The following is a 24,786-nucleotide window of genomic DNA, read 5'->3' as shown; positions in this document are numbered from 1 at the left end:
GGTGACTTTCAAGGGAAAGGGGTTGTACAATGTACAATGTAGCTCATGAGATATTGACCAAAACAAGTTTTTCACTTTGTGTGTGTGTGTGTGTGTGTGTGTGTGTGTGTGTGAGTGTGTGTGTGTGTGTGTGTGTGAGTGTGTGTGTGTGTGTGTGTGTGTGAGTGTGTGTGTGTGTGTGTGTGTGAGTGTGTGTGTGTGTGTGTGAGTGTGTGTGTGTGTGTGTGTGTGTGTGTGTGTGTGTAGAGAGACAGGACTGTTGCAAGTTTATGACATCATTGTCTTGTCTCATTTGCATATTGGACGTGCAGTTGTCATCAACATTACCATTTCATGAAAATATGTAACTCTCACGAAAATCCCAAACTTTTACAGTACCGTATGTCCCCCCAAAAATTACAACGGGAGCTCCGCAATGATATCTTTAAAAATAGTGAATCAATCTAAATATAAATTCAAAGTATGAAACTTTAACTCATTGCCCACATCTTACAGAAAATCCCATTCGATTTGCTTCAGTGGTCAAAGAGAAATGAGGAATTTTGTAGAGGATGTCAGGAATCTCTTCCCTCCAAGTTTTGTCTATTGTATTCACACACAAGAGCATCGAAGTGCTAAACGTGGAAGAATCAGACTCATGACATGCTTTACAACAATCCACATTTCTCTGTCACCGCTTAACCAAATTGAAAGGGGTTTTCTGCAAAATAGAGCTAAGATGTCATATTTAAAGCCTTGAAGTAGCTTTAGACAGTTTAATCATATAGTGTGTTATCATTGCAAATCTGATTGTATTTTTTTTTTGGGACATACTGTATATTATACTTTGTGTAATATAAATTAACTTCTCCCTCCTCAGTTTATATTTCAATCCTACTCTTTTGATTAAAGGTCACTTTGAACATGGAGCAGTCTCCCCCTTTAAAGGAGGCTGCCATGATACCGATGGGGGTATGACAAGTTTAGAGAGATTACCCCCTGCCTTAGCAGTAATCCCCCACCTGTTGCTCCCTCAAACCAATGGTTCACCCCCTCCCCAGTATGTTCTTTCAGGTCAATTCATCTTCTGTTCCTTTATGCAGTACTGCCTCACAGCTTCACTAATTGCGCTTGCTCTGATTCAAAGTCTGAAAATACTTTAAAGCCAACCAGGACATTTGACCTACTTGTTGTTTATACATTATATAATTTTATTCTTTTTTTTTTGGGGGGGGGGGGAGGGGGAGGGGGGGGGTTGAGGGAGGGACAATGGAAAAGAGATCAAATGGTCCTTCCTGCACAAGACATCATTAAAGAAATTCATGTACAATTATTATTAAAGACAAAGAATTAAAAAAGACACAGATAGTTATAGAATGGGTATCATAGCGAGAATCCTGCGATCTCATTGGTCAAGAGCTATGTGTTGATTTTGTACTGGCCACACACTGAGTCACAGTGGTAAACATGCTACCACGCACTTGTAGCAAGAGTATGCGCACTTGTAACAAAGGTTTGCGCACTCAGTTCGAGACGCCTATTGGCTAAATCACGCAGCCAGTAAATGCTGGATGCATGGTTTTGAAAGAATTATGCATCCAGTAAATACAGGATGCATGATTTCGGGCTCTCGTCTACGGCAAGCCAAAAGGAAATGCATCCAGTAAATTTGTTGTCAGGTAACAAGATAGAAAAATTTATTTTTGGCAAGAAAATCCCCCATTCTATATAACACAGATGACGCACATGTCTTTTCGCGCGTCAGTTGGAATACATTGTGCATGCGGTAACTATGGAATTTAGCCTAAACCCACTCGGCTTCGCCTCTTGGGTTAAGCATTCCATAGTTACCTTATGCACACAATTCCGACTGATGCACTCAGACCTGTGCGTCATTTGTATATTGTAAAGATAATCTTATCATAAACTGTTCAAATACTTTGAACAACTTTGACAATGTAGATCACTTGTTTACACATTTTGCATTAAAAATCAAACAATATCCAAACGTCACATTTATGATTATCTGGGTGTAGTGATAAGAAGCAATGACTAGCTCCGGGTGAATTTGGAATATGACAAACAATTTACAAGGGCTGTATCATGACACCATGACCTAATAATGTACATCACTATGTGCATTCACATTTGAAGTATCATGGTTTTAAATACCAAAGTAAAATGCTGTCACCATTCTTAAAATATGTCATATCATACTATTCATAGCAATTAATGCTGGTATCGTTCTCATTCGAAAAGTACCATGGTATTATTGGCCTGACATTACACCTCCCTAAGATGATAGTAGTAGTAGAAGTAGTAGTAGCAATGATAATGGTGACAATAATGATAATAATAATGATAATAATAATGATAATAATAATAATAATAATAATAATAATAATAATAATAATAATGACAATAATGATAATAATAATGATAATGATAATAATAATAATGATAATGATAATAATAATAATAACAATAATAATAATAATGATAATAATAATGATAATAATAATAACAATAATTGTCGAGTACAGGACTGAACGGAGATATTGTCTTATTATTTTCTGTGATACTGTTGTAACGTGACACAATATGTACTCTGTTCTATAGCGCCTTGAGTATCTTTTTTAGGTAGAAATGTGCGCTTTATAAGAGTCTCACTATTATTATTATTATAATAATGATAATGATAAGCCTCTCTGAGGTAAGCAATGCGCGTACAGATATATCCTACATTGATAGGACAGGAAGTGTGTCTGGTCACATGTGCCTCATATTTAGCAAGTCTCATTCATTGTGAAACGGGACTTTCTGACAATTTTGCGAGTGGTTAAATTCACGATTGTTGAGTAAAGGACTGAACGGAGATATGTGCGTGTGTGTGTGTCACATTCATGTCGGGATCAGAGTTGATGTTTTTGTATGTTTTTTTTTAATTTGCAAAAAGCAGCAGACTTGCAAAATTTGAGAAAATAAGAACCTCGCGAAATATTCAGCATTTACAGTATACCACAGAATGGTTGTTGGCGGTATTTCCTGATACTATTCACACTCAAAAAAGCATGTATAGATATATGTCATACAAAGTTTGACTTATTATCCTAAATACCACTACATTTTGTGATACTTTCAGGAGGTATTTCACATTTTATTTTGCACTTAAAATACAAGATATCGCGCGAAATACTGCAGGATTTCACCACAAGTGTGAACGGGCCTACAAACCGTGTTCTTTCACACAGTACGAGGGGAGACTAGATTTCGGTGTGGACAACAGCTGGCAGCTTTCGAGGCTGTGGCTTGCAGCTGGCTGTTAATCTGAGAAGATCACCACGCATGCGTCAGCTAAAACTAAAGATAATGTCATGTTGCAAAAGAAAAGAGGGAGTAAAACGGACACTCAAGACGTTAAGAGATTACAGTTTGCATATCAAAATTAGCTGAGATAGCAGAGACTGACTACAGATAATCAGAATGACCATATGGATTTATCAGAGTTCAAAAGCAACAAACAAACTTGGGCAGTACAGAGTTTCATCTATTAACAAAGCATTTCAACTTGACCCCCCCAAAAAACAAAAAAAACCCAAAAAACAGCAACAAGCTTTGAAAAGATTATTGCCCTTCCTGTGACATTTCACAATACATTTCACCGAAATTTGGGTGTGGAAGCCTTTTGAATATGGCATGACTGCAATGAGAACAATGTCCACTTAAACTCTTTTTCCTATCACATAGTGTAACACAGTACTCAGGACAGGTTCCTGTTGCATAGAAATACATGCACTACAATTATGAAGCAATTTATACAGAGGAAAACGAAAAGAGTCAATACTGTATCTCTCTCTCTAAAAAACAGCTCAATTAACACAGACTGCTTTCAAACGTTGGGAGTTTCTCTATTTTTTCCACTTTAAAAAAAAAAAAAATGTAGTATCAAACAATCTGCACACTGCCCTATTAAAACACCTATTTTAAAAAGTTACGTGTACGCATACATGTAGTTGCAAATCCTTTCATCTTCTTCATGTCAGCATTCTATACAAAGAAAATTTTGCTGAGCTGCAGTTAGAAGAGGTCTTGAAAAGAGAGAAAAATCCCTCAATCACTGAAAAGAAAGAAACGAATTACACACATTACTTACTAAATTATTTTTCTCACATAATTCCATAGGAGAAACTACATAACAGATAATAGATGACATTTTGCTTCCTCCAAATCTTATGCATTTTCAGAGAACAGAAGCAAAAACTTTCTAGTTATCCTACAGGCCATTGTCACCTCTGCAAGAAGAATAAGTACATGTGCATGAGTGAACTTCAGAGACACTCTACCTTGCAATTAATGCTCAGGATGGTACATCCCCCTCCTAAAGGCACGAATCATCGGGAGGCGGAGAGGGTTGGAAATGCAATAATCTGGATGCTTTCCTGTGAATGGTCAACCATGGCATTGATGGTTTGATGGCCTTGCGTGCACCACACATTTTTTTTTTCTTTTTCTTTTGAGGAAATTCTCCTATTAACTCTTTATGCAGTGGCGGATCCAGGGGGGAACGCATCGGGTGCGCCCCCTTATTTTTTTTGCAAAAACAAAAGAAAAGAAGACTTTTATTTTGTAGAGGCACCCCCTCTTAACGGAATTCCTGGATCCGCCCTTGTTATGTGCCATGGTGCGAACCCCCAAGTGTTCTTAGACAGGAATGCAGTCATGCTTTGGGAAAACAAATCGTTTTTCAAATATGTAATGTTCATAGATTTTTGTTAGTATGGACATGTAATGAGTGAAGTTGTAGAGAAACTGCCAAGCTTTGCTTCGATGTACATTGTGTGACAAATCTATGATTATTTTTCTTTCAAATGACTAGGACAGCTACATTTGTGTACAGCCATGACTTTTGCACAGAAAAAAGTGACAGAAATTTAGAATTTACTAGCAAATGTCCACTAGGGAATACAGCTTGAAAGTCAATCAAATGCAAGCTATATGTGACAGGATTGGAATTGCAAGATTAAATAGGTGCTGTCATTGTGTATGGCTATTTATCATTTGGTTTGGGCGGGTTTGTGCATTTGAGCAAACTTGGCATGTCGTTGACTGAGTTGGGTGTGTTAACGTGGCACATAAAGAGTTACATAACAGGTGTCTTCTCACTCTGATGCATCAAGATGTGCCCGGGCCTGCCGGACTGCTCAGAGACACGTTCTCTGCCAAGAAACTCTACAGGTGTTGAACGACTCTCAATCTACGTTTCATTCATGCCTCCGCAACGTACAGTCACCTCACACTACATATTTTACACATCACATGCATAGTACAGATCATGACTCGACATTAGCAGTGGCCTGGTGGCCCTGGGGCTACTGAAAATTGATGTCAGGTCATCAAACTTCCAAGAAGGTTGTCTTTTGGAGGCCAGATTGGGTGAACAAAAGATAAAAAATTTAGTTTTATGTCTCCTTTTATTTCAGGTGACCAACATTGCAAATGTAAAAATTTTAGTGGTCCAGACGGGCCATCAAAGAAAAAGGTTGGTGTATGATTTATACATACCGGTACAATATTTATTTAAACCTATGCACTGCCCTCTAGGGACAACGCATTGTGACTCTGTTCTGATCAACCAGCTGTCTCAGTTAAAAGAGGTCAGAATTTAGTCATCCACACACACAGTGCGACGCTTGATGCACGTGTCTTCGCGTTACAATCTGGCACAGCCTTTAAGCAGCACCAACAGGTTCAGCCTGCTCACGACATATAGGCCCACCTGTGTGCACTCATTCATTCATTCACTAAGGACAGATTTGTACAGCACTTTCCGATGACAAAGGAAGTCTTAATTAACTTGTGACAGGGGTCCACGAGTACAAATGTCAACGACAGCATATTTTATCAAGGACTTACTGTTAAACCAGAAATTTTCGCATGCGGTACGTGTACTTTCACAAAGTTTGCCAAGGAGCCAAAATTTATGGAAGCAAAATGTGCATGCGAAAGTTTGTTGTCTACACATTTATTTTACTCGTTATTTTTTCATGGTCGTCAATTTGCGAAAGTTTCATGCCACGAAAATGGCCATCAGCCCCACAGACTGGTCAGTGATGCCACGAATGTTTCTGGTTTTGAGGTACACGTTGTATAGGCTGAGATCAGCAGGCCTGGTGGACTACGTGAAGTATTGTCCAGCAATAAATCTGAGGCCATTGTTGAATACTTGTAATATATGCAGTACACTTGATTTTCATGACTGCCTATATTTTGTCCTTTACACTAAACATATAAACACAATAATGTGTTTTCAAATCCTGTGTGCATTGTATACAGGGTGTTAAATAGGTCAATGGAAAATGTAATTTTTAGCCAAAGTTTAGTGACCTTAGACCTTTGACCTAAATGAATTTTGGTCTAAAATCTAATTAGCACATCCTACACCTCATGAAGCACACCTGGCCAAGCATTAAGAAATCTGCTTCTATATTTTCTGCTGAAATCACGATAACAGGATGTGGGACAGACGGACAGACAAATGGATGAATGTACAACTCGAAAACATAGTGCCTCTGGCACTCTTTGGGGGCGTAGGAACGAAAAGAAAAAAAAAATCTTGTTCGGTTTTGATATTTCTTACTGAATGAAATGCAAAGCCTGGCAATACTTAAATTCTGTCAGCATAAACTTAGACATGGCATCTCTACATAAATGCTGACTTTACACAAAAGGAAGTTCATCTAGACTATACATGTAGACTGGAGTTGTTCCCAGCGCTCACTTCAGCTCCACATTGTCGGCCGTAATCTGGCAGAACTCTCTACGTCGATTTTGTTCGATTTTCAGGTTTTGAGTGTTTTGTGTGTTTTTTTCTCATGCTCTTTCAAGTGGGCCCAAAAAAGAGTTGTGATTCGGTAGGCCTACAGAGAGTTATTTTTAGAAAGTACTTTTGGCAAAATTCCTGGGGAGAGAGGGCAATTAATCTGGCAGAACTGCATAAAGCGAGATACAAAATGAATTTGCCAATGTTAATCAGGCAGAACTGCATAGGTCGACTTACGACAACGCTTGGACCAAGGTGTTTCTGCATCCCGCACGGATATGGTATATCCTAACAAGCACGTGCTCGGCCTTGGTAGCGATTAATGCGCTGCGCGTTGTTTTGAAGTTAACTGGATAATTGCATGCAGTATGTAGACGACAGTCACGCTAAAGCAATGAATCCAAAAGCAATGACCCTCAACTCTAGGGGGAAATTGCCACTTTCTTTCCCTTCGTAGACTGGCAGGTTTCAAAACAGGTCAATATGCTGTATGCCTTACTATTGAATTTTGTTACAAGCTAGGGTTTTTTAAGCCTAGAGCATTTCTAGATCTAACAAACATTATAGTTTGTATGTATCTTGTCTGACATCATGCTCCAGTCAACTTTAGGCCTAGGGTCTACTTAGTACTGCAGCACTTGTAAATTGTTAGTGTACGTAAAATCAATGTACTGTGTGGTAGGTCACGCGAACAACAATGTGATACTGCGCTGCTGGTTAAGTCCATCTGTAATCCATAGCTTCTCATTTTGTGTTTCATTGTAATAAATAGTTAGTTGTCTTGGATCTATCAGATTGATCTCGAGAAGTTTAATGAATATCTAGGATATACTGTCCATAACAATGGCATTTCGATCCAATCCTAAAGACGTCAGAAATTGGCCAACACTAACACTTTTACAGTGAGTTATACCGGTACCACGGTACCCCGGTACTTGGATTTAGGAAGATCTCATCATGCCATTACTTAGGCTGAATCGCCGCTTCTTCTGTCTTTACTTAGTTTTCTATTTTTCTAGATGTAATTTGACATAGACAGTCTTTAAAGTCTGTAATATAAAGAATCTACAATCTAAAGATTAAAAGCTAAAATATAACCATTTAGCCCTAGAAATAGATCTAGCTAGATCTGTGATCTATACTATAGACATTGGGCAGGTTAGGCCTTACGTTGTTGTTAATGTTGGATATAATAACGTTAGTACTAACGGTTAGATCCCCAATAGACAGTCTTGCTCTAGATTTAGACCCTACCTAGATGTAGATCTAGAGTCTAGACTAGATACTAATTTTCATTGATTTTAGTCTGTTAGAGTGTTAATGATGCCCAATATAGACGTCTGGATCTAACACCTATTAGACCTTACAAGTTAGTAGTACGTTGTAGGCCTACATAGAGAGTAGAACACTATTACTACCCTAGTATGGGTACTGTAGATCTAGTAGGAGTGGCTTTGTAGTACGGTACTGCACAAACTAGACCTAGGGCCTATTTTCTATTTCTAATAGAGCTGTAAACAAACCTTTAGCCAGGCCTATATAGGTCTAGTATACTTCAGATTAAATAGGGTTTAGACCTGCAGCCCATAGGGTCTAGGCCTACTCTTACTTTGGGCATAGAGTAGCAACGATGGGATCTGTATCGTATGCATAGATCCCTCTACCGCTCTACTCTACTGGTAGTCTCTAGATAGTCTAGTGCAACGTTAGGCCTGAATGGACTACGGTCTAGATGGTCTACAATGTAGTACTTGTAGTCTTGATGAACATATAGCTTCACATCTAGTCAAATATCATTCTTAATCCAAATGCAATGCTTCATAAGATCGACAATGACCCAAGTAGCAGCCAGGCTTTTGATGTAGCGGTACTTCCCGTGCTGCTAAATAAGACTGAAACATGAATACAGATGGACAATATTTCCACATATGAATGAATGGATAAAATGGAATTACCATAAGTGTAAATCATTAATGATGACTTTATACAATGTTAACAAATAATCCAAAAAGTTGTACTCGATCTGAAATATTCAGTGTTTTGACACTCCATCCGCTGAATAGTAAGGGGGATGGATGGTAATCTGCTAGACAATCCACAGAAAATAAACTGAGATATAGTAGTTCTGGCTGATAAACCACGTGTTTATCAGCCAGAACTGCGTATCTCCTAGAGATACGCAGTTCCGACCGATAAGCACGTGGTTAACCACGAAAAGAGATACGTAGTTCTGCATGATGAAACACGTGCTTATCAGGCAGAAGTGCATATCTCCTAGAGATACGCAGTTCTGCCTGAAAAATCCCCCGCATGGCCAAAGACTTACGCAGTTCTGGCTGATCAACCCGGGCACGTGACCAGAGATACGCAGTTTGCCAGATTACGATCGCAGAAATTTGGCTGCGATTTATCTGGCAAAACTGTGTAAGTTTCTTAAATTGTTAATTATTACTACTTAAAACGGTCAAATTGTCATTTTTTTGCTGGTAATCAATTCTTTAGACCAATTATGACCAAGAAAAGAAGAAAATGTAACTCATCGTATCCCGTTTAGAAAGGTGTAACATTGTATCTTTAAAGCCGATTTCTGGCGTACCGGTAATGGCTAAAAGGAGATATGCAGTTCTGCCAGATTATGGCCGTTGTGTCCAAGGAAGACATGGCGTTTGGCTAAATGACTTCTAAATTTGAGCCCTTGACTTTCATACACAGCCTTCTTCTTCTTGCAGAACCACGGATAAAGTCAAAAGAGAAGGCATGGTGTGGCTTTACCACAAAGTGTGAAGTCCCTCGCAACCTCCCATACGTGATGACCTTCGATAAGTAAAGATGCTCTGCTCAGCGATCCCTACTTCCGCCTGACTAATTAGCCACAAATAACACTCCCCTCCCTCCCCCTCCCCTCCCCCCACCCTCACTGAAAAAGCAAATTATTAACCCTCAGTACAGGTTTAGAAAGGATTCAATGCAACCCTCCACCCCTCCTCCCCCCACCCCTTCATGGCATCTTTGGTTTTTCGTGAGGCCCAGTCTTTCACTGTACTGTGTTACCATGGGCAACGCAAAGCTGATGACTTTATTCACCTGTTCGATGCAAAGTGGGGGCGGGCTGGCACGAAGAAGGGGATGGGAATGTGTGGGGGGGGGGGGGGGTAGGGGGTGGGGATGGGGGTGGGGAAGAGAAGTGAGAATCACACCTCGTGAGAAGCCTGAACACAAGGTGACTAAAATTGGCAGCACAAGCGAGGGTGGAAAGACAGAACTATGACTGATGAGATTAGCCATTTTGCCACGTTATTCTTGATCTTCTGAAGTTACTGTATGTGAAAGTATAAGGCACGCCATAGACTGCTAGCACAACGCTTGCCCCGTTGGCTGTGCAGTCCCACAAACTCTTTCAAATACCATTCACACATTTGCTCCTTTTCTAAACCTACCATAGAAATGGCAAATAAGACAGAGTTCTACGGAACAAGTGCAGTTAATAACAAAAAAAAAAAAAGTTTTGAAGTTAAGATGCAATAAAAAAATGCTGGGGAATAGACACTCGCACACTTAAGTTAATGATTAGATACCCCCTATCCTCCCCCCCCCCCAAAAAAAAACAAACAAAAAAAAATATTATAAGTTTCAAAATAAAAAAAACACTTTTTTACATGAGAATAAATGTCTTTGTACACTTTAAAAGTGTGAAAAGTATGAAAACCAAAACACTGAATCACACTGAATGCTAAAAAAGGGTTACTCACTGACTCCACCAGGTGTTGACTGCTTTTATTTTGATATTTCCTCACACACATGTCACACACAATTGTTACAAATCTACTGATGCAGAGCTACCAAGTCTCACGTATTGTGAGTGAGACTCAAGCATTTAGGGTCTGTCTCACGATCTCACGCATGACACCCATTTTCCTCACGCATTGGGAGCATAGCTTAAAGGATTAAAGTGAGAGTTGCAATTGAAGGCATATTTCCCTTTTGTCTTTCAAAATAAGTAAAAAATAGTCACTTAAGTATGTACCAGCTTGCACCATTAACAGCTAAAAATGGAAAAAGCTCCCCTGACACGCCCTCCCCTCGCTCAGTTGCTTCGCTCACGCACATGCGCGCGCGCAGAGATGCTGAGTCATGAAAATCTCACTCATAAAAATTTTTTGAACTTGGCATCTATGCTGATGGAGTGACAATTTGTGATCTGAAAGAAAAAAAAAATCTTCCCCACATGCAAACCACACTGATGACCAGCATAGAAATATGGTATAACTGTTGATGCATTCCAAACATCAATCCATCCAAGATGACTTGATTTTGTTACATGAACCAAGTACATTCCCAGAAATGGGCCAAAGATGTTTCCTGTCATGCAATCTCTTTGCATGGATCATGGATCAACTTTCACCAGATGACCTTCCCCCTGTTCAGACGCAAGCCAGTTTATACCAAAACTCAATAGAGAAAAATGACGTATTAAGAATCATCGTATAGCCGAAAGACCATTCAGACGATAATCTCGATCATTCTGGAAGACATTGTGTAGATGTGCAGTTTCTCACTACGCATGCTGTTATGGTCATGAGTGACAGGTATACATGTAGGGTCACCTTACGTGCGCACTCCCCCAAGCCCCGCCCAGTTATACCGTTCCATGGTCGCCATACTATGATGGAATGTTGATTCGTTATCCAGTTCTAGTTCGAAATGATGCTCTGACCGTCGCTTTGTTATACATCATTTCGTTATGCGTCATTTTATTTAGTCAGCGTTCAGACATATAAATTTATCGTATAGCTATACCATTCTAGTATAATTTTTTTTTTCTTTCATCTGAACATCCTGCTTTTCATCTCCCAAACAACCCAACCTTGCATTCCCCATCTCCTCTTGAAATTTGAGTCCACTTCAGAGTGAAACTGATTTTTCTGGAAGACTCTTCACTGGCTCTCAGTTTAAATTTCGGCATCATTTACCATTTTCAGATGAAACAAAAACACAGCTGTAGTGCTTCAAAACAGTTCTGAAATGTGAGTTAGGAATAGAAACAACTGGTGCAAAAAAGTAACTCAGTATAAACAATTCTTAGTACTGTAAAATATACAAAACGTGAACAACAGCTATAATAAAATTGTTTAAAGACTTGACCATCTACAGTTATGGTTTAGTGAGAACACTAGTGGTATCTCCGTATATATTACGCTTTATTGCAAAATTTTTATATGGTAGGATGTTTTGTGATAAAACTGACCTACACATATGCATCAAATGTGATAACTCAAACATTTTCAAATCACTTCTCCAAAAGGTAAATAGTATCTTTAAAGGAAGCAGTTAGATTTAAGTTCCTGTTGGCTGGTTTATAAAACCTCTCACAACCAGGAACCAAGATACATGTACCTAAATGATTGTCTCAAGTTGTATATATTTCTCCCAGAAGTAATCTACGTTCTAGTACCTACCACTTTCATCTCTCCTGTCCCTGAACTGGTAGTAAAACTGGGAATCCTGCTTTTTTACAGTAACAGTGACAAAGGAGTGGAACAAACTCCTCACTTTCATCACAATCTGCATAAGTTCAGTACACATTTCAAAGAAAATTCTGAAAGCTTATCTTTCTCCTCAGTTGTAATGATTTGATATATTTCATCTCTTTTTGTTTATGCATGCTGTGTGAGCACTGCCATATACTGTATATGCCATATATTTCGCGAATCTAAATCTTCGCGAATTGGGAATTCCCAACAATTTCGCGAGTGGTTAAATTCCCGATCGTGGAGTCCTGTGCTGAACGGAGAAATGTACACGCGTACGTCACATCCACCATCGGCATCAAAGCCAATATTTTCAGGTCTTTCATTTCGCAAAAGTAAGTAGCACCTGACTCACGAAATTCGCACAAATAGAAACCTCGCGAAATATTCGGAGTGTGCATATATTGGCCAGAGTTATAATGATAATGAAGGAAAACACTGGAACACCGCTTTCTGTATTAAACTAGTACTGTGTTTGTTCTGTCATCAGTACATCCCTCTCTGCGTTTCCATTGTGAAACTGTCACTGACAGCACTCTTGCAAGAGCCAAAAATCGCCACCTATTGTGAAGAGGCCTGTCATTGAGGATGTTATCCTTTTTTTCTTTTTTGCAAACCGCACACCATTTTTCTCTCACTGGCGGATGACTCAAATGCACCACTCTTTGTATCATCACACTGACCAAAAAAGAAAAATGAATTAAATCTAAACTGCCACGTGCCTCTACTTAATCTAACAGCAAAAGTTCTTCACATGGACATGGATGACACTTTTATGGAGCACATTCCATATGGCAGTAAAGGTGGGGGGGGGGGGGGGAGGGAGAGGAGGGGTTCAAAGTACATCTATAATCCCAGGCATAGAAAGATACATACAGCTGGGTAGATTTATGGCTGTGAAACTGCATTGCCATGACAAGATGGCAAGAGAGAGCTTTGCACAGTGGAGTCTTGCTGATGTTATTAAGGGGGACATTTAATATCAGGTGCTCTCTTTCCCCTGATTTCCTCTTCTGCCAAATGAATTCAAGTTCTGTTGGTTCTATCCATGCACATGTCATGGGGGAGGGGAAAGAGGAACAAGGGTGAGGGGGAATCCGAGGGGTAGAGGATGGGGCGAGAGGTAGGGGGAGGAGGTGGAATAGCGGATCCCCATGATCATCCTGGGGAAGGATTGAATGAATAGTGGGGGCGCGTTGACTCAGGATCAGTCACAGGGAGGCCGTGTGATGCCAAGTCTTCCAAACACCTCCACTCACTGTCAGTCAGTACCTTCATCCGTCTGTGTGTCTGTCTTTCTATCTTTCTGTTCATCTACAATCTGTTCTCATTGATCTGCGTGTGCACTGATGGTCGCAGTCTGAGGTACAGTGCAGAGTGGACGAAGGCGTGCATGCAGTTGCATGCCTATCGAAGACCCCGAGTGTAACGCTTTGTAATTATTGTATGACTATTGATCTACATCTAGACCCACAAGTACATGCACAAAGTCAAATGAACACATGAAATATGGTCCATGGCAAGCATACACATCCATCAGTAATCGGAGATGGAAATCTCTTAAAAACGCTTGACTACTACAGCGTTGCCGACAATAGGGGTTGCTGAGCATTGAAAAAAAAAAATGCCCCAGAAAATAAACTCTGGAACCTAACGTGGCTGACTACGATAAAATTCGCAAACATAAATATGCCACACTTTCTTCCTGCAGAACGCCCCTATGAGAAAAGTGTGGCACACACTGATACTAACAAAATAACTTTCATATTTCAAAGGCACACTGCCAGATGTCAGCATGAGAATTCCATTATTTGTAGAAATGTGTCAAGAGGTTTGTGCTGATATTTCCATCAATATGTTTATGGTATTTCATAACATCTCAAAGAGCTGCTGGTGCCTTCCACTTCAGTAAAAACAATAATGATAATAATAACAAAATCTTCAAGGTTTCTTGTACAGAGGTTAGGCTGAAACCAGTTGGGCAATTCTGTGGATAGTAACGTTACATTTAAACAAATCTAGATATTTACTTTTGCTACTAATCACAATTTATTCATTTCAAGTCAAAATCATGTTAATAACATATTTATCCTTCCCATGTTTAGGATATATAAAAGAATGAATACAATTCAATAAATTCTAGAATTGCTATGGCAACTAAAATGGCTGGTTAGTAACGTTACGAAAAAAGGACACAACAAAAAAATCAATGTCTTGTAACAAAAAGTGTGCAAAAATTAAAGTTAGTTCGAACGAAGTGTTGTATTAATTTCAATTATTGTATCATGACAAATGTTCACACAACTATTTTTGACAGTTCGACCGATAAGTTATTAGCTAGACCCCAAAAAGCTTGGTTAGTAACGTAACGGTTGGTAACGTTACATTTGTCCGGAGAAATTCCGCAGGTCATTTCACCCTTTTCTAATTGACAAAATGTCACATGACTTCTGGAGTATTTAAATGTATTCATCTTCTACCCTTTAGCAAAACTTTGAGAAAAAATTTTCAAAGGAACCCACTGTAATTCGTATTTAAGTAAATTCCACCATCCCCAGTCCCACATGTACATTTTAAATGATGGTTTTATATCTCGCAAAACCAATAAATATGAAAAATTAAATCTACTGAATTTGAAAGACCTTAATGATTGGTGAAAATCCATGGCATAAGTTGATATCTAAATCAAAGAGTGAGATAAAGAGGCACAATTTCTTTTATCCATGCCATGTCCACCTAACTGCAGAATTGCCTCGTTAGTGATTAGTTTAACATCACATGAACTAATGGCATGCATTTATAATCAAAATATGGGCAAAACATTCCATGATTTAGAATAGTCCCGTGGGGGAACATTTTCCATCAAACAAATGGTAAATGATATTGAAAGATAGAACATTAGAGCAGATGGAATAGATTTTCACGTACCAAGCAATGATGCAAATAATGCGTGATGGATACTGGTACTTTGTGACACATACAGAAATGCAAACAAGTTAGGAAATGAGGAAACTAGGGTGGTCGAGAATGGCAGTATAGCCATAGTAATGTGTAGTATAGAAGGGATTAAGTGGCATGACTGGAAGATGCATGAAATCTTTGGACAATCAAAACTTATTTTAATGGGATACATGTGAGAGTAATGGATTAACTGAACAATTCATCATGGAGTATTCATCTAAGATTTCGATCAGGAACCACTTTCATGCAGATCCTAAAAGATGGCCTTGCAAAATGTAATGGATAACCTGTATATCCTTCCTCCCGATTTCTCTTGAGGTTGTGCACGTAGTTAAGGCTATATATATCTGTAACTATGTCATACGTTGTAAGTGCGCACACTGATTTTCATTATTACCTCCACCAAGGGAGGAGGTTATGTTTTCATTACTGTTGGTTTGTTTGTTTGTTTGTCTGTGCGCAAAATAACTCAAAACTTTTGGGCATGGATATGCATTAAACTTGCAGGAAAGATTGAGAATGACACAAGGAAGAGATGATTGAATTTTGGTAGTGATCTGGAAATTTTTATGGATTTTACGAAGGATTTTTGATATTTTGGCAGGTAGGGTCAATGAACCTGGGAGTTCAACCTGTGCATTTTTTAGGTTTTTATACACACACTTAGTCCGTGTTCTAGTTTCTGTTAGGGCAAGGCGTGCCGCACAGCTGAAGGTTTATGACGTAACAAAGGCTTCTATATTGGGAAATTGGGCAATTTCTAAGCATGCATACTACACTTCTAGTACGTATGGGTGGAAATCACTGATCTCTATGGAAGAGCAAGATCATCGGTGGAAATGAAGTAGCTGCTTGGTGGAGGTCTGTGTTCTCAGAGTGCTTTTCTAGTTTATAATGAGCTAGTGATGGAGTCAATAAATATTGTTGATGACTTGAGGTGAAGGGAACACAGAAGAAAGTTCCATTCAAAAATCTTCACGATGCCTGCTGTGCGTCTTTATCAGAAGCCAAAGAGAAAAAACTCTTATCTTTTAGCGATCGTGAATTCTGTAATCTCGTTGGTCGATCATCCACTGAATATTTCCTGAATGTCGTAGAGGAGGTCGTTGCCCTGTATCTTGTATTCCGTGTTTTGTATTGTTTTGATATTTGCACATCAAAGCTGCATGCATTTGAACTGTTAAAACTTACTTCTAACTAGCTGCAGAATTGCAGCATTTATGACAGAAAGACAAGAAAGCACAAGTGGTGAGTAGACCAAAGTTTCAGAAATAAGAATTTATATGTTTTCACCAAAAATTTACCAATGAGATTACATTACAAAACTCATGTAGACCTATACCTATACACTAAAAGATAAAATTGTTACCCCCCGCCCAATTTGTTCTCACAAAATACTGGAAATATCTACTGTCTGGTGCCATATTCCATTTAGCCCCTGGTCTCTTGGAATATGCCAGGAGACTACATATCGTCTGTTGAGAACGATAAGGGCGTTAAGTTGCCACAAAACCCATAGTGTTCAAGACCACTTCACGCCCTTCTCATTCTCAACATACGATATTTGCCGGAATTTTGTGAACATGCAGAGGGTAACTACTGGTAATAGTATTGCTCACATTGTATTGTAATATGCTTGCAATCAATGATGACTTACAAAACAAGTGTTTGAATTCAGTGCATTTTTGTGTACATTATTTGATAATGTTTGTAACTGTTTTACATTGATATAGCTGATTCTGGGTGCATGCACTGGGTGGGGAGGAAGGCCTTGAGCCTCGGTGATTAAGTTTGCCTTATCCTCCCCTGGCAACCAGCGGCATGCACCTGGAATCACCACAATTTTTATATCATGTAATACGATTTTATGTTTGTATTCTATATCCGCTTGTATTGTATGTTGAATTGCCGAATAAATAATAATAATAATGATAATAACAGGAGGGGTTTTACTTGCTAACTTATGAACCAAAAACATTAAGTTTGACACATACTCATGAGCAAACCAATGGGAGGGTTGAGATGCAATGTAATCATCACCTCATCTAATCTGCATATTACACAAATGTCGTTACAACCATGATCACATTTTGGTGCCGACATGCTAAAACCTGAATGTTTCATAACTTTCTTCATTTTTGCAACCAAATTCAATGAAACTCAATGTCCTATGCTGTCTGGCCCAATTTTACTCACACTTGAGCCAACTCAAACATATAGGCTAACTTTCCATTTTAATGGCGCATTTCAAAATTTTGTGCAGATTATCAATGCATACTGATAAAGCATCATTCTATACTGGGATCGAGGAAGTAGGAGAGAAACAAAATTAATGAGAAGACTCAAATTTAGTCCACGTACCAATCATGTGTCATGTGTATATCAAAATGCAATAAACACAGAGTTCTTACTTTCATTATTTATCTTCAGTGTCATTATCTGTACAGTGTAAACATTTGAAACCCATAAAACTATCATGTTGTGTTTTCATTTCTGGTAAAGAGGATCACACTTTCCTGAACTTTCCTGAACATTACGTCATGGGGGGGGGGGGGGGGGGGGGACTAGAGCGATTTGACTGCAGTTGATTTGGATGCTTCTGCTTTCTTCATTACATTTAGCCAGAAGTCCAGCAATCTTGACTAACGATGGAAGACTCACTTTTGACATTGTGTGAAAAAGGATATATTTCCTGATCCATGACTCAGCATATCTGGCTGAAGAACATTACCCCATTCCTTATGGGAACCCGATATATCGGGTTCCCAAAATGTAGACAAGATTGTCTGCATTTGTGGCCTTTGAGATCTCAAAGTTTTGCTGGTGTGAACTTCCTGCCAAACTTCCCTCTCAAACTAGCGATATGTCACGGACCCCCGCCAATATCTTCTTGATCTTTGGGTAGTGTGAGCACTAGCAACACTAAAACTTTGCGAAGTCGGTCACAGAGACTCCAGCAGGTCTCCTGCTTGAGATTTGATTTCTCCCACCCTGGCTCTGTATCTCCCGCTTGAAATGATTTTTTACTTAGCACCATTGTATGTTGAAAACTATTCACTAGATCTCTGTCTATGGTAAGCCTGAGATAGCACGAGAGAGCATTTCTAGGACCCTCGAGCTTCCAAGGCCCTTAAGCGGGCCCTGGACCCTGGCCGCAAGGAACTTCGTGGGCGCTTCGCGCCCATCAAATGGAGTCTCCAGTTCGCTAGGGGTTTCAGGTGGGAGAATCTCCAGATCAGAAGGTGATTGGGGTTGGAGTCTCTGCTGTCATGTGACTAGTCAACCACCTGTTTTTAGGCAGTGCCTGCAAAGAGTACGGTGATGTACAGGTGTGCTTTGTTACGTCACAACCACCAGCTGTCGGACAGTGCGCTCTTTCTCCTTTCTTGCGCAAGTGCACCAGTGGCCCAAATTTTGAGATCTTAATGATTCGAGAAGTTTGGCTGCCATTGTGGACAGACGACCAAATATCGCAAAGATTCTGCAATCTTAAGCTTCATGATCTTTTGCCAGCATGACCGCAACTAATGACTGTCGAGCGTTCACTCTCTCACCTGCCAAATTCACCGGCGTCGTGAAGACGTCTTGCTTCTCGGTCTGCGCGCGGCTGTCCACGGAGGAGAACTCGGCAAACGTCGGACTGTCCGAGATGGTCGTCGGGGTGAGGATGACGTCCACTCCCTTATCGCTGAAGGCCTCCTGAAAGTCGTTGGCGATGAGGCGTCGGACTCTCTGGGCATGCAGGAAGTAGCGCTCGTAGTTTCTGCAGAGATTTAAAATGGAAAGGGGCAAAGAGAGATGCACTGAAAATGCACAAGAGGAACATAAGCTTTATTTTAACTTCCTTTAACATCATTTCATCATTTTTGGCCCAATGCTCATGAGTATAACATTAGGTCTTCCATGTACTAAGTCTATGGAGGGGTATAAATGGTTTAAAACAGCCAGCCGGCATGACACTAATTTTTTTTCAACATGTGGGTGCTTTACCAGTAGTGCAGGTCACTTCTCAAAGTGTATACATCCATTCTCTTCAGTCAGTCTTGAGTCAAGACTATTCTTTTCTGACATTTGAACCTGCACTATTGTGTGTGTGTGTGGGGGGGGGGGGGAGGAGAGGTGAGTAGGGAATTGGTACTGTAGCTCAGTCCTCGAAATAGCGGTGCTACATCACAATTCTTGGAGACACAGGTGAAATTCTCGCTAGGCATCTGAAGACACTCGGGGCTGATTTTTCAGAGTGTATAGAGATAAACAAAAAACAAGAAGTGACTTTGCTTAATTGAATTAATGGGGAGGAGGCAAGTGCATGACAAGTCTTGGCATAGGCATTTAACCTCATTAGCAATCAGGACATTCCCTAAGCCAAGATCATTTGCGGCAGGAAACGTCCCCCCCAGTTTGAGAGGAGCCTAGTGCCTCCTCCATGGCCCCATGAACCAAGTTCTCACATTTGAGAACACTTTCTAGCCTGTTAGTGAACAATACTGTACTATGTGTATCAAAAGTATGAATGGTAAAGAGGTGAAAGACACTATGATTTATTCAACTGAGCTTGAATAAGGGGGTGTCTTTCACGGGATGTACGTCCATACATTATTTGTTTTATAAGAATTCGTAGGACATAGGCGTACACAGTCATGGTGTAAGCCATGGTCTAAGCCATGGCCTGTGTATATGAGCACAACCATTTCGTTTTTAAGGACGTCGCTATTAAAATTACGTGAAACTGAGAGTTTGATGATGGGCCTATATCAGAATAACTGACATGGCTATTGGCTTCATTATGCGCCATGATTCCAGATCAATTGGTGCTTAACAGCAATTGTCTATCGAAACGTGGGAAGGATCTTTGTAGGTGCTGAACAATATTGAATAATAATATATGGGATCTTATCATCCCACATGCAGCCTCTCCAATGTATATAGACACTGTTCTTCTTGCGATTCCTTTTTTAATATTACCCCAGCATTGTGAGACGGACATTTTGTATACCGCAGCCTTATCCACCCATCACAATACAGCAAGTCATTTAAGTGCAGAAGAAAAAAAAACCCCTACAAAATCCCAAATCCCACTTCTATGAAATTTACTTTTGATACCACATATTAGCACCACCTCAATGGAGGTACTTAGCAGTACATAGAAAACAGCATTTGGTAATTCTATACTTCAAACAGTCCCATCTGTAATGGAGGCAGGGAGCTGGAAAAGCGTCATCTCTCTTATAAATTTTAAGTAATTGACTTGAGTTGTCGTAACCTCTAATTCACTTTTAGTTTTAGTGCGGTATGTATCATTCAAAAGGTTTTCCCCAAGTGGGTAGTTTGGAATGATTAATGCCCTGAAGTTACTCGGGGCAATCAGTAACGTTCAAGGGTTCGAGCATGAATTCATAAAATATGAGCGTGGGGGCGAAGGGGAAGGGAGATGGGTGTTCACCTCTGCCAGTTTTCTGCTTTTTCTGATTGTCTTCTCCAGTAATGTCAGCTAAAAACAGGCAATACGACACCAGGGGGGCATTTCATGAAGGAACTTGTCGGATAAAATATCTGACAAGTCAATTATATCCAACGAGTTCAGAGAAATCAGCCAATCAGACTAAAGAATTTCTCATAAACTTGTCGGATATAATTGACTTGTCAGATATTTTATCCGACAAGTTCCTTCATGAAATGCCCCCCTGAAGTGATCGTCTTACTGCTTGATTTGTATACCAACTCCGCAACAGCACGACAGGCCTGATACAATTTATGAATAAACACTTTTCTTCCAAGGACCTAAACCAAGCTAACCCATTCACCCCTACACCCATACTGAGTGCTCATTTCATTTTAACCCAATTGAAGACTAGTCCTGTCTAATACATGTACATGACTGTACACTCGTACAGGTGTCAATGGGAAAAGCATGTCACGCTAAAATTAGCTTGTCCTCTTCTGCATGTTAATTTCTATGAATGTACTTTGCTTGTCTTTCAACATCATTAGGTATTGCCATGCTAATTTTGAATATGCTGGTGTTTCTCATGAGCATGTCTATTTACTCTTCTTTTTTAATCATTATTATCATTATTATCATTATTATTATCATTATTATTGCATTATCATTATAAAAAGTTATTATTGTCATTCATACATTCATATATTCATATATTCATATATTCATATATTCATTCATTCAAAATCTATTTACTTACTTACCTATAATTTTGGCAATTGGCAAGATGCCACATCCAGTATGTGACTTTAAAAACAAAAAAAAAAAAAAAAAAAATATATATATATATATATATTATATATATATATATATACAGTTGAACCTCTCTTATCCGGCCTCCCTTTATCCGGATCTCTCTATTATATGGACGCAATCTCGCCGTGATTTTTTAAAAATAATTACGGGAGGAAAGGGGGATTCCCAACTCCTACACACAACACACATGAATTACATATACTTGATACATTTCTTAATAATTATTTAGGTAAATCATCCCAAGAATTTATAAAAGAAAATGATTTCATTCTTGCAAACACGAACCTCTATTTTGGGGTCTGTTGCTGAGTGTAACAATGAAAAGGTTGCAGTATACACATTACTACATGTGGTACTACAATGGGCTACATCAGTACATGTGTATGTATATGTACATGTATAAAGCATTGAGTCTCCCGTATCCGGCCAAATCCCTTATCCGGATGAGCCCCGGTCCTGACTTGTCCGGATACGAGAGGTTCAACTGTATATTATATATATGTATGTGATAACCTAACTTGTATACCCTGTAATATAACAAATCTGGTCTGGTCATGTGTGGGAGCTGGAATCACAGCATCCCAGGGGAAAGTGGGCGTGTCAGAAAAGAACTGCACCTCCTCTCTGGGAACAGAGGAGTCATTGTGGCCTTTGTGACTCAGTGGACAAGAGCATGTATTGGATTCGAAATCTTGAGGTCTAAGTCCTGGTCCAAGTCCTGGTTCAAGTCCTGCATCAAGCAGTATATTTGCACCCTCAGGAAGGGTGCCTTATAGTCCCTACCACCACATCCTTCAGAGGGAGACTTACAATTTGGTGATCATAGTGTTTCTTGCTCATTTAGAGGCATTTAATCAATTTCCAAATATTACATATTATCAATATACGATGTAAAATCTTAAAGTTGGTTGGGGGTGGGGACTGGTTATTTGGTTTCTTACATTTAGATAAGTCTACAGAAAAAATACAAACAAAGAGGAGAAAAGAATTTTGGAGAATTCTGAAATCTGATCAGATAAACAGGAAACAGATAGACTGAAAATGTTTCATTCAACATTATACACCTGCCTAAATAATAAGTATTGACCAAGGCAGGAAATGGGGCATATGTTCAGCAATACAAGACTTGAAAACAAACAAACAAACAAACAAACAAACAAACAAACAAACAAAAGTACTTCTTCTAGAATTCGATGATAGGGTCTTCAGAAATAACTAAAGGGTCAGATGCCCATTTTTGTACTGCATACATGTGCAGTAGAATGTGCAAAATCATTCATGGCGAGGATTTCTTGTTATGGGAAAGTAACTTTCAAATCAAAATCATTATTTCCTTGGAGAGAGATTAGTGATTACATAATCAAATGGTATGTCTTTTCTTCATGTATATTGCAAGAATTAAAAAGAAGAAGAAGAAGAAGAAGCTAGAAACAGCCACACCACATGATTGATCAACATATTTTGGAGATGACTCCATGAATGCAGCAGACAGGGTAATAAGGGTGATCAGACTTCGACACGCAACAGCTAGCACTGACCATTAGTCAGACTGAGTGGTTTGGTGTAGACGGCCAGAGCGTCTTGACCAGCCCAGACTGACTGGAGTCCGAGAGGGTGTGAGAATGAATGGTCAGTTACCGTAGGTCATGCTGGACAGTTAAAAAAAAAGGGGGGGGGGGGACTTCACCAGAAGGGCAGACACAGCAAAAGGGCCAAACCATACCACGAGCGACTGACCAGCCACATCTGGCCATGCTTGACCAAAGGCTGGCGAAGTGCCTATTAAAAGCTTCACACCTTTTTCTACAGCACCAAGACTTCCTCATACTATAGGCCTACCACTTCCAAAGTGATTGTAAAGGACACATCAATTTAGAATCCTGGACTATAACTGATCACAGGGAGACAAACATACACAACTCAAGCTTTTACAGTCCCTTTTGCAAGGGGGACTTTAAAGCCATTGGTGCCCACGGTGCATGCTTTCAATTAGCATTCTTTGGCAACCATGTAAAATAACAAACCATAAGTCATGCTCATCTCTCAGTTTACATTTGCTGCTATATTTGCCCAGAGGTCCATTTCATGAGGTCATCACATAAAAGTCCCAACATAAATCTCAGGATGGCCAGAGAGCAACTGGTATACGGGAACCTGGTATACCAGGTTCCAAAGATGAAGACAAGAGTGCCTGCTTTCATAGCCAAAATCCATGCTTCTTTGTGTTATAAAGTCCCCCAAAATGGATGTGATAAAAAAGATCTGAGTTTATTCTATCAGGGGTCCGTTTCATAAAACTTGTCATCAGTGACAAGTTGTCATAGATGTGACAAGCTACTGAAATACTTGCATCTGATTGGCTGAGAGCAAATTTGTCATAGAAATGTGGCAGTTGTCACTGATAGCAAGTTTTATGAAACGGGCCCCAGCACTTGATCTCTTTCTGTTGGAAGAATTTGTATATCACAGTGTTTTTTTACCTTTGTTCTGATTTAGTTTGTCCTTGCTCTGCTACAAAACTCGTATGAACATACATTGTACATTAGTGATCAAAGCTCATCACAGTAGATATCTGTGTTCGCTGACCCCAGTCATTGCATTCTGGTGCCTGATATGTGTAGAACAAAAAGAGCCTGTGAGGCCATCAGCACACCCTCTATTCAGTCGCCCCGATCGATATTTTTTTTTGTTCAAGGGCACATGTAGTTGACCGTGGGGAGGGGATGCATGGACCGCTTGACTGCCATTGCACAGGTGGATTACAAACCTGTCCATTCTCTAACGACGGGCAAAAAGAATCTTGTTTGGGGACATTGAAGTTATTTAGAGAATTGCAGAAGGAACGGGTTACATACTAAGTTAAGGTAACAAAATACTTGAAACAAATAAACAACAACAACAACAACAACAACAAGACGGTTACAGCTCGTTATTCCGAAGATTCGTTATTCCGAAGATTCGTTATTCCGAAGATTTGTTATTCCGAAAGATTTGTTAATCCAAAAATGACATAGGGTTTGTTATTCCGAAGGTTCATTAATCCGAAAATGAAATAAGGTTCGTTATTCCGAAGGTTTGTTGATCCGAAAATGAAACAAAGCTCATTGTTCCGAAGGTTCGTTACGGACCTTATATCACTTCGGATCAACGAACCTTCGGAATAACGAACCCTATTTCATTTTCGGATTAACGAACCTTCGGAATAATGAACCCTATTTCATTTTTGGATAACCTTCGGAATA

The 24,786-nt window shown here is 39.5% G+C and overlaps 1 protein-coding gene across 1 annotated transcript in view; it reads right to left on the bottom strand.

Annotated features, from left to right (window-relative positions):
* The window catches only part of LOC139742545 (glutamyl-tRNA(Gln) amidotransferase subunit A, mitochondrial-like), a 75,686-nt gene that overhangs the window by 10,725 nt on the left and 40,175 nt on the right, over positions 1-24,786 (bottom strand). Inside the window, exon 10 of the mRNA XM_071653078.1 lies at positions 18,843-19,051. Within this exon, the coding sequence (XP_071509179.1) occupies positions 18,843-19,051 (209 nt within the window). The remainder of the gene's footprint in view (positions 1-18,842; positions 19,052-24,786) is intronic.

The sequence above is a fragment of the Diadema antillarum genome, unplaced genomic scaffold (genome assembly GCF_040938485.1).
Source record: "Diadema antillarum isolate AM-2024a unplaced genomic scaffold, OU_Dant_1.0 seq00001004_RagTag, whole genome shotgun sequence".
Lineage (NCBI taxonomy): Eukaryota > Metazoa > Echinodermata > Echinoidea > Diadematoida > Diadematidae > Diadema > Diadema antillarum.
Note: the sequence above shows the minus strand (reverse complement) of the source record. Positions and strands in the feature narration are given on the sequence as shown.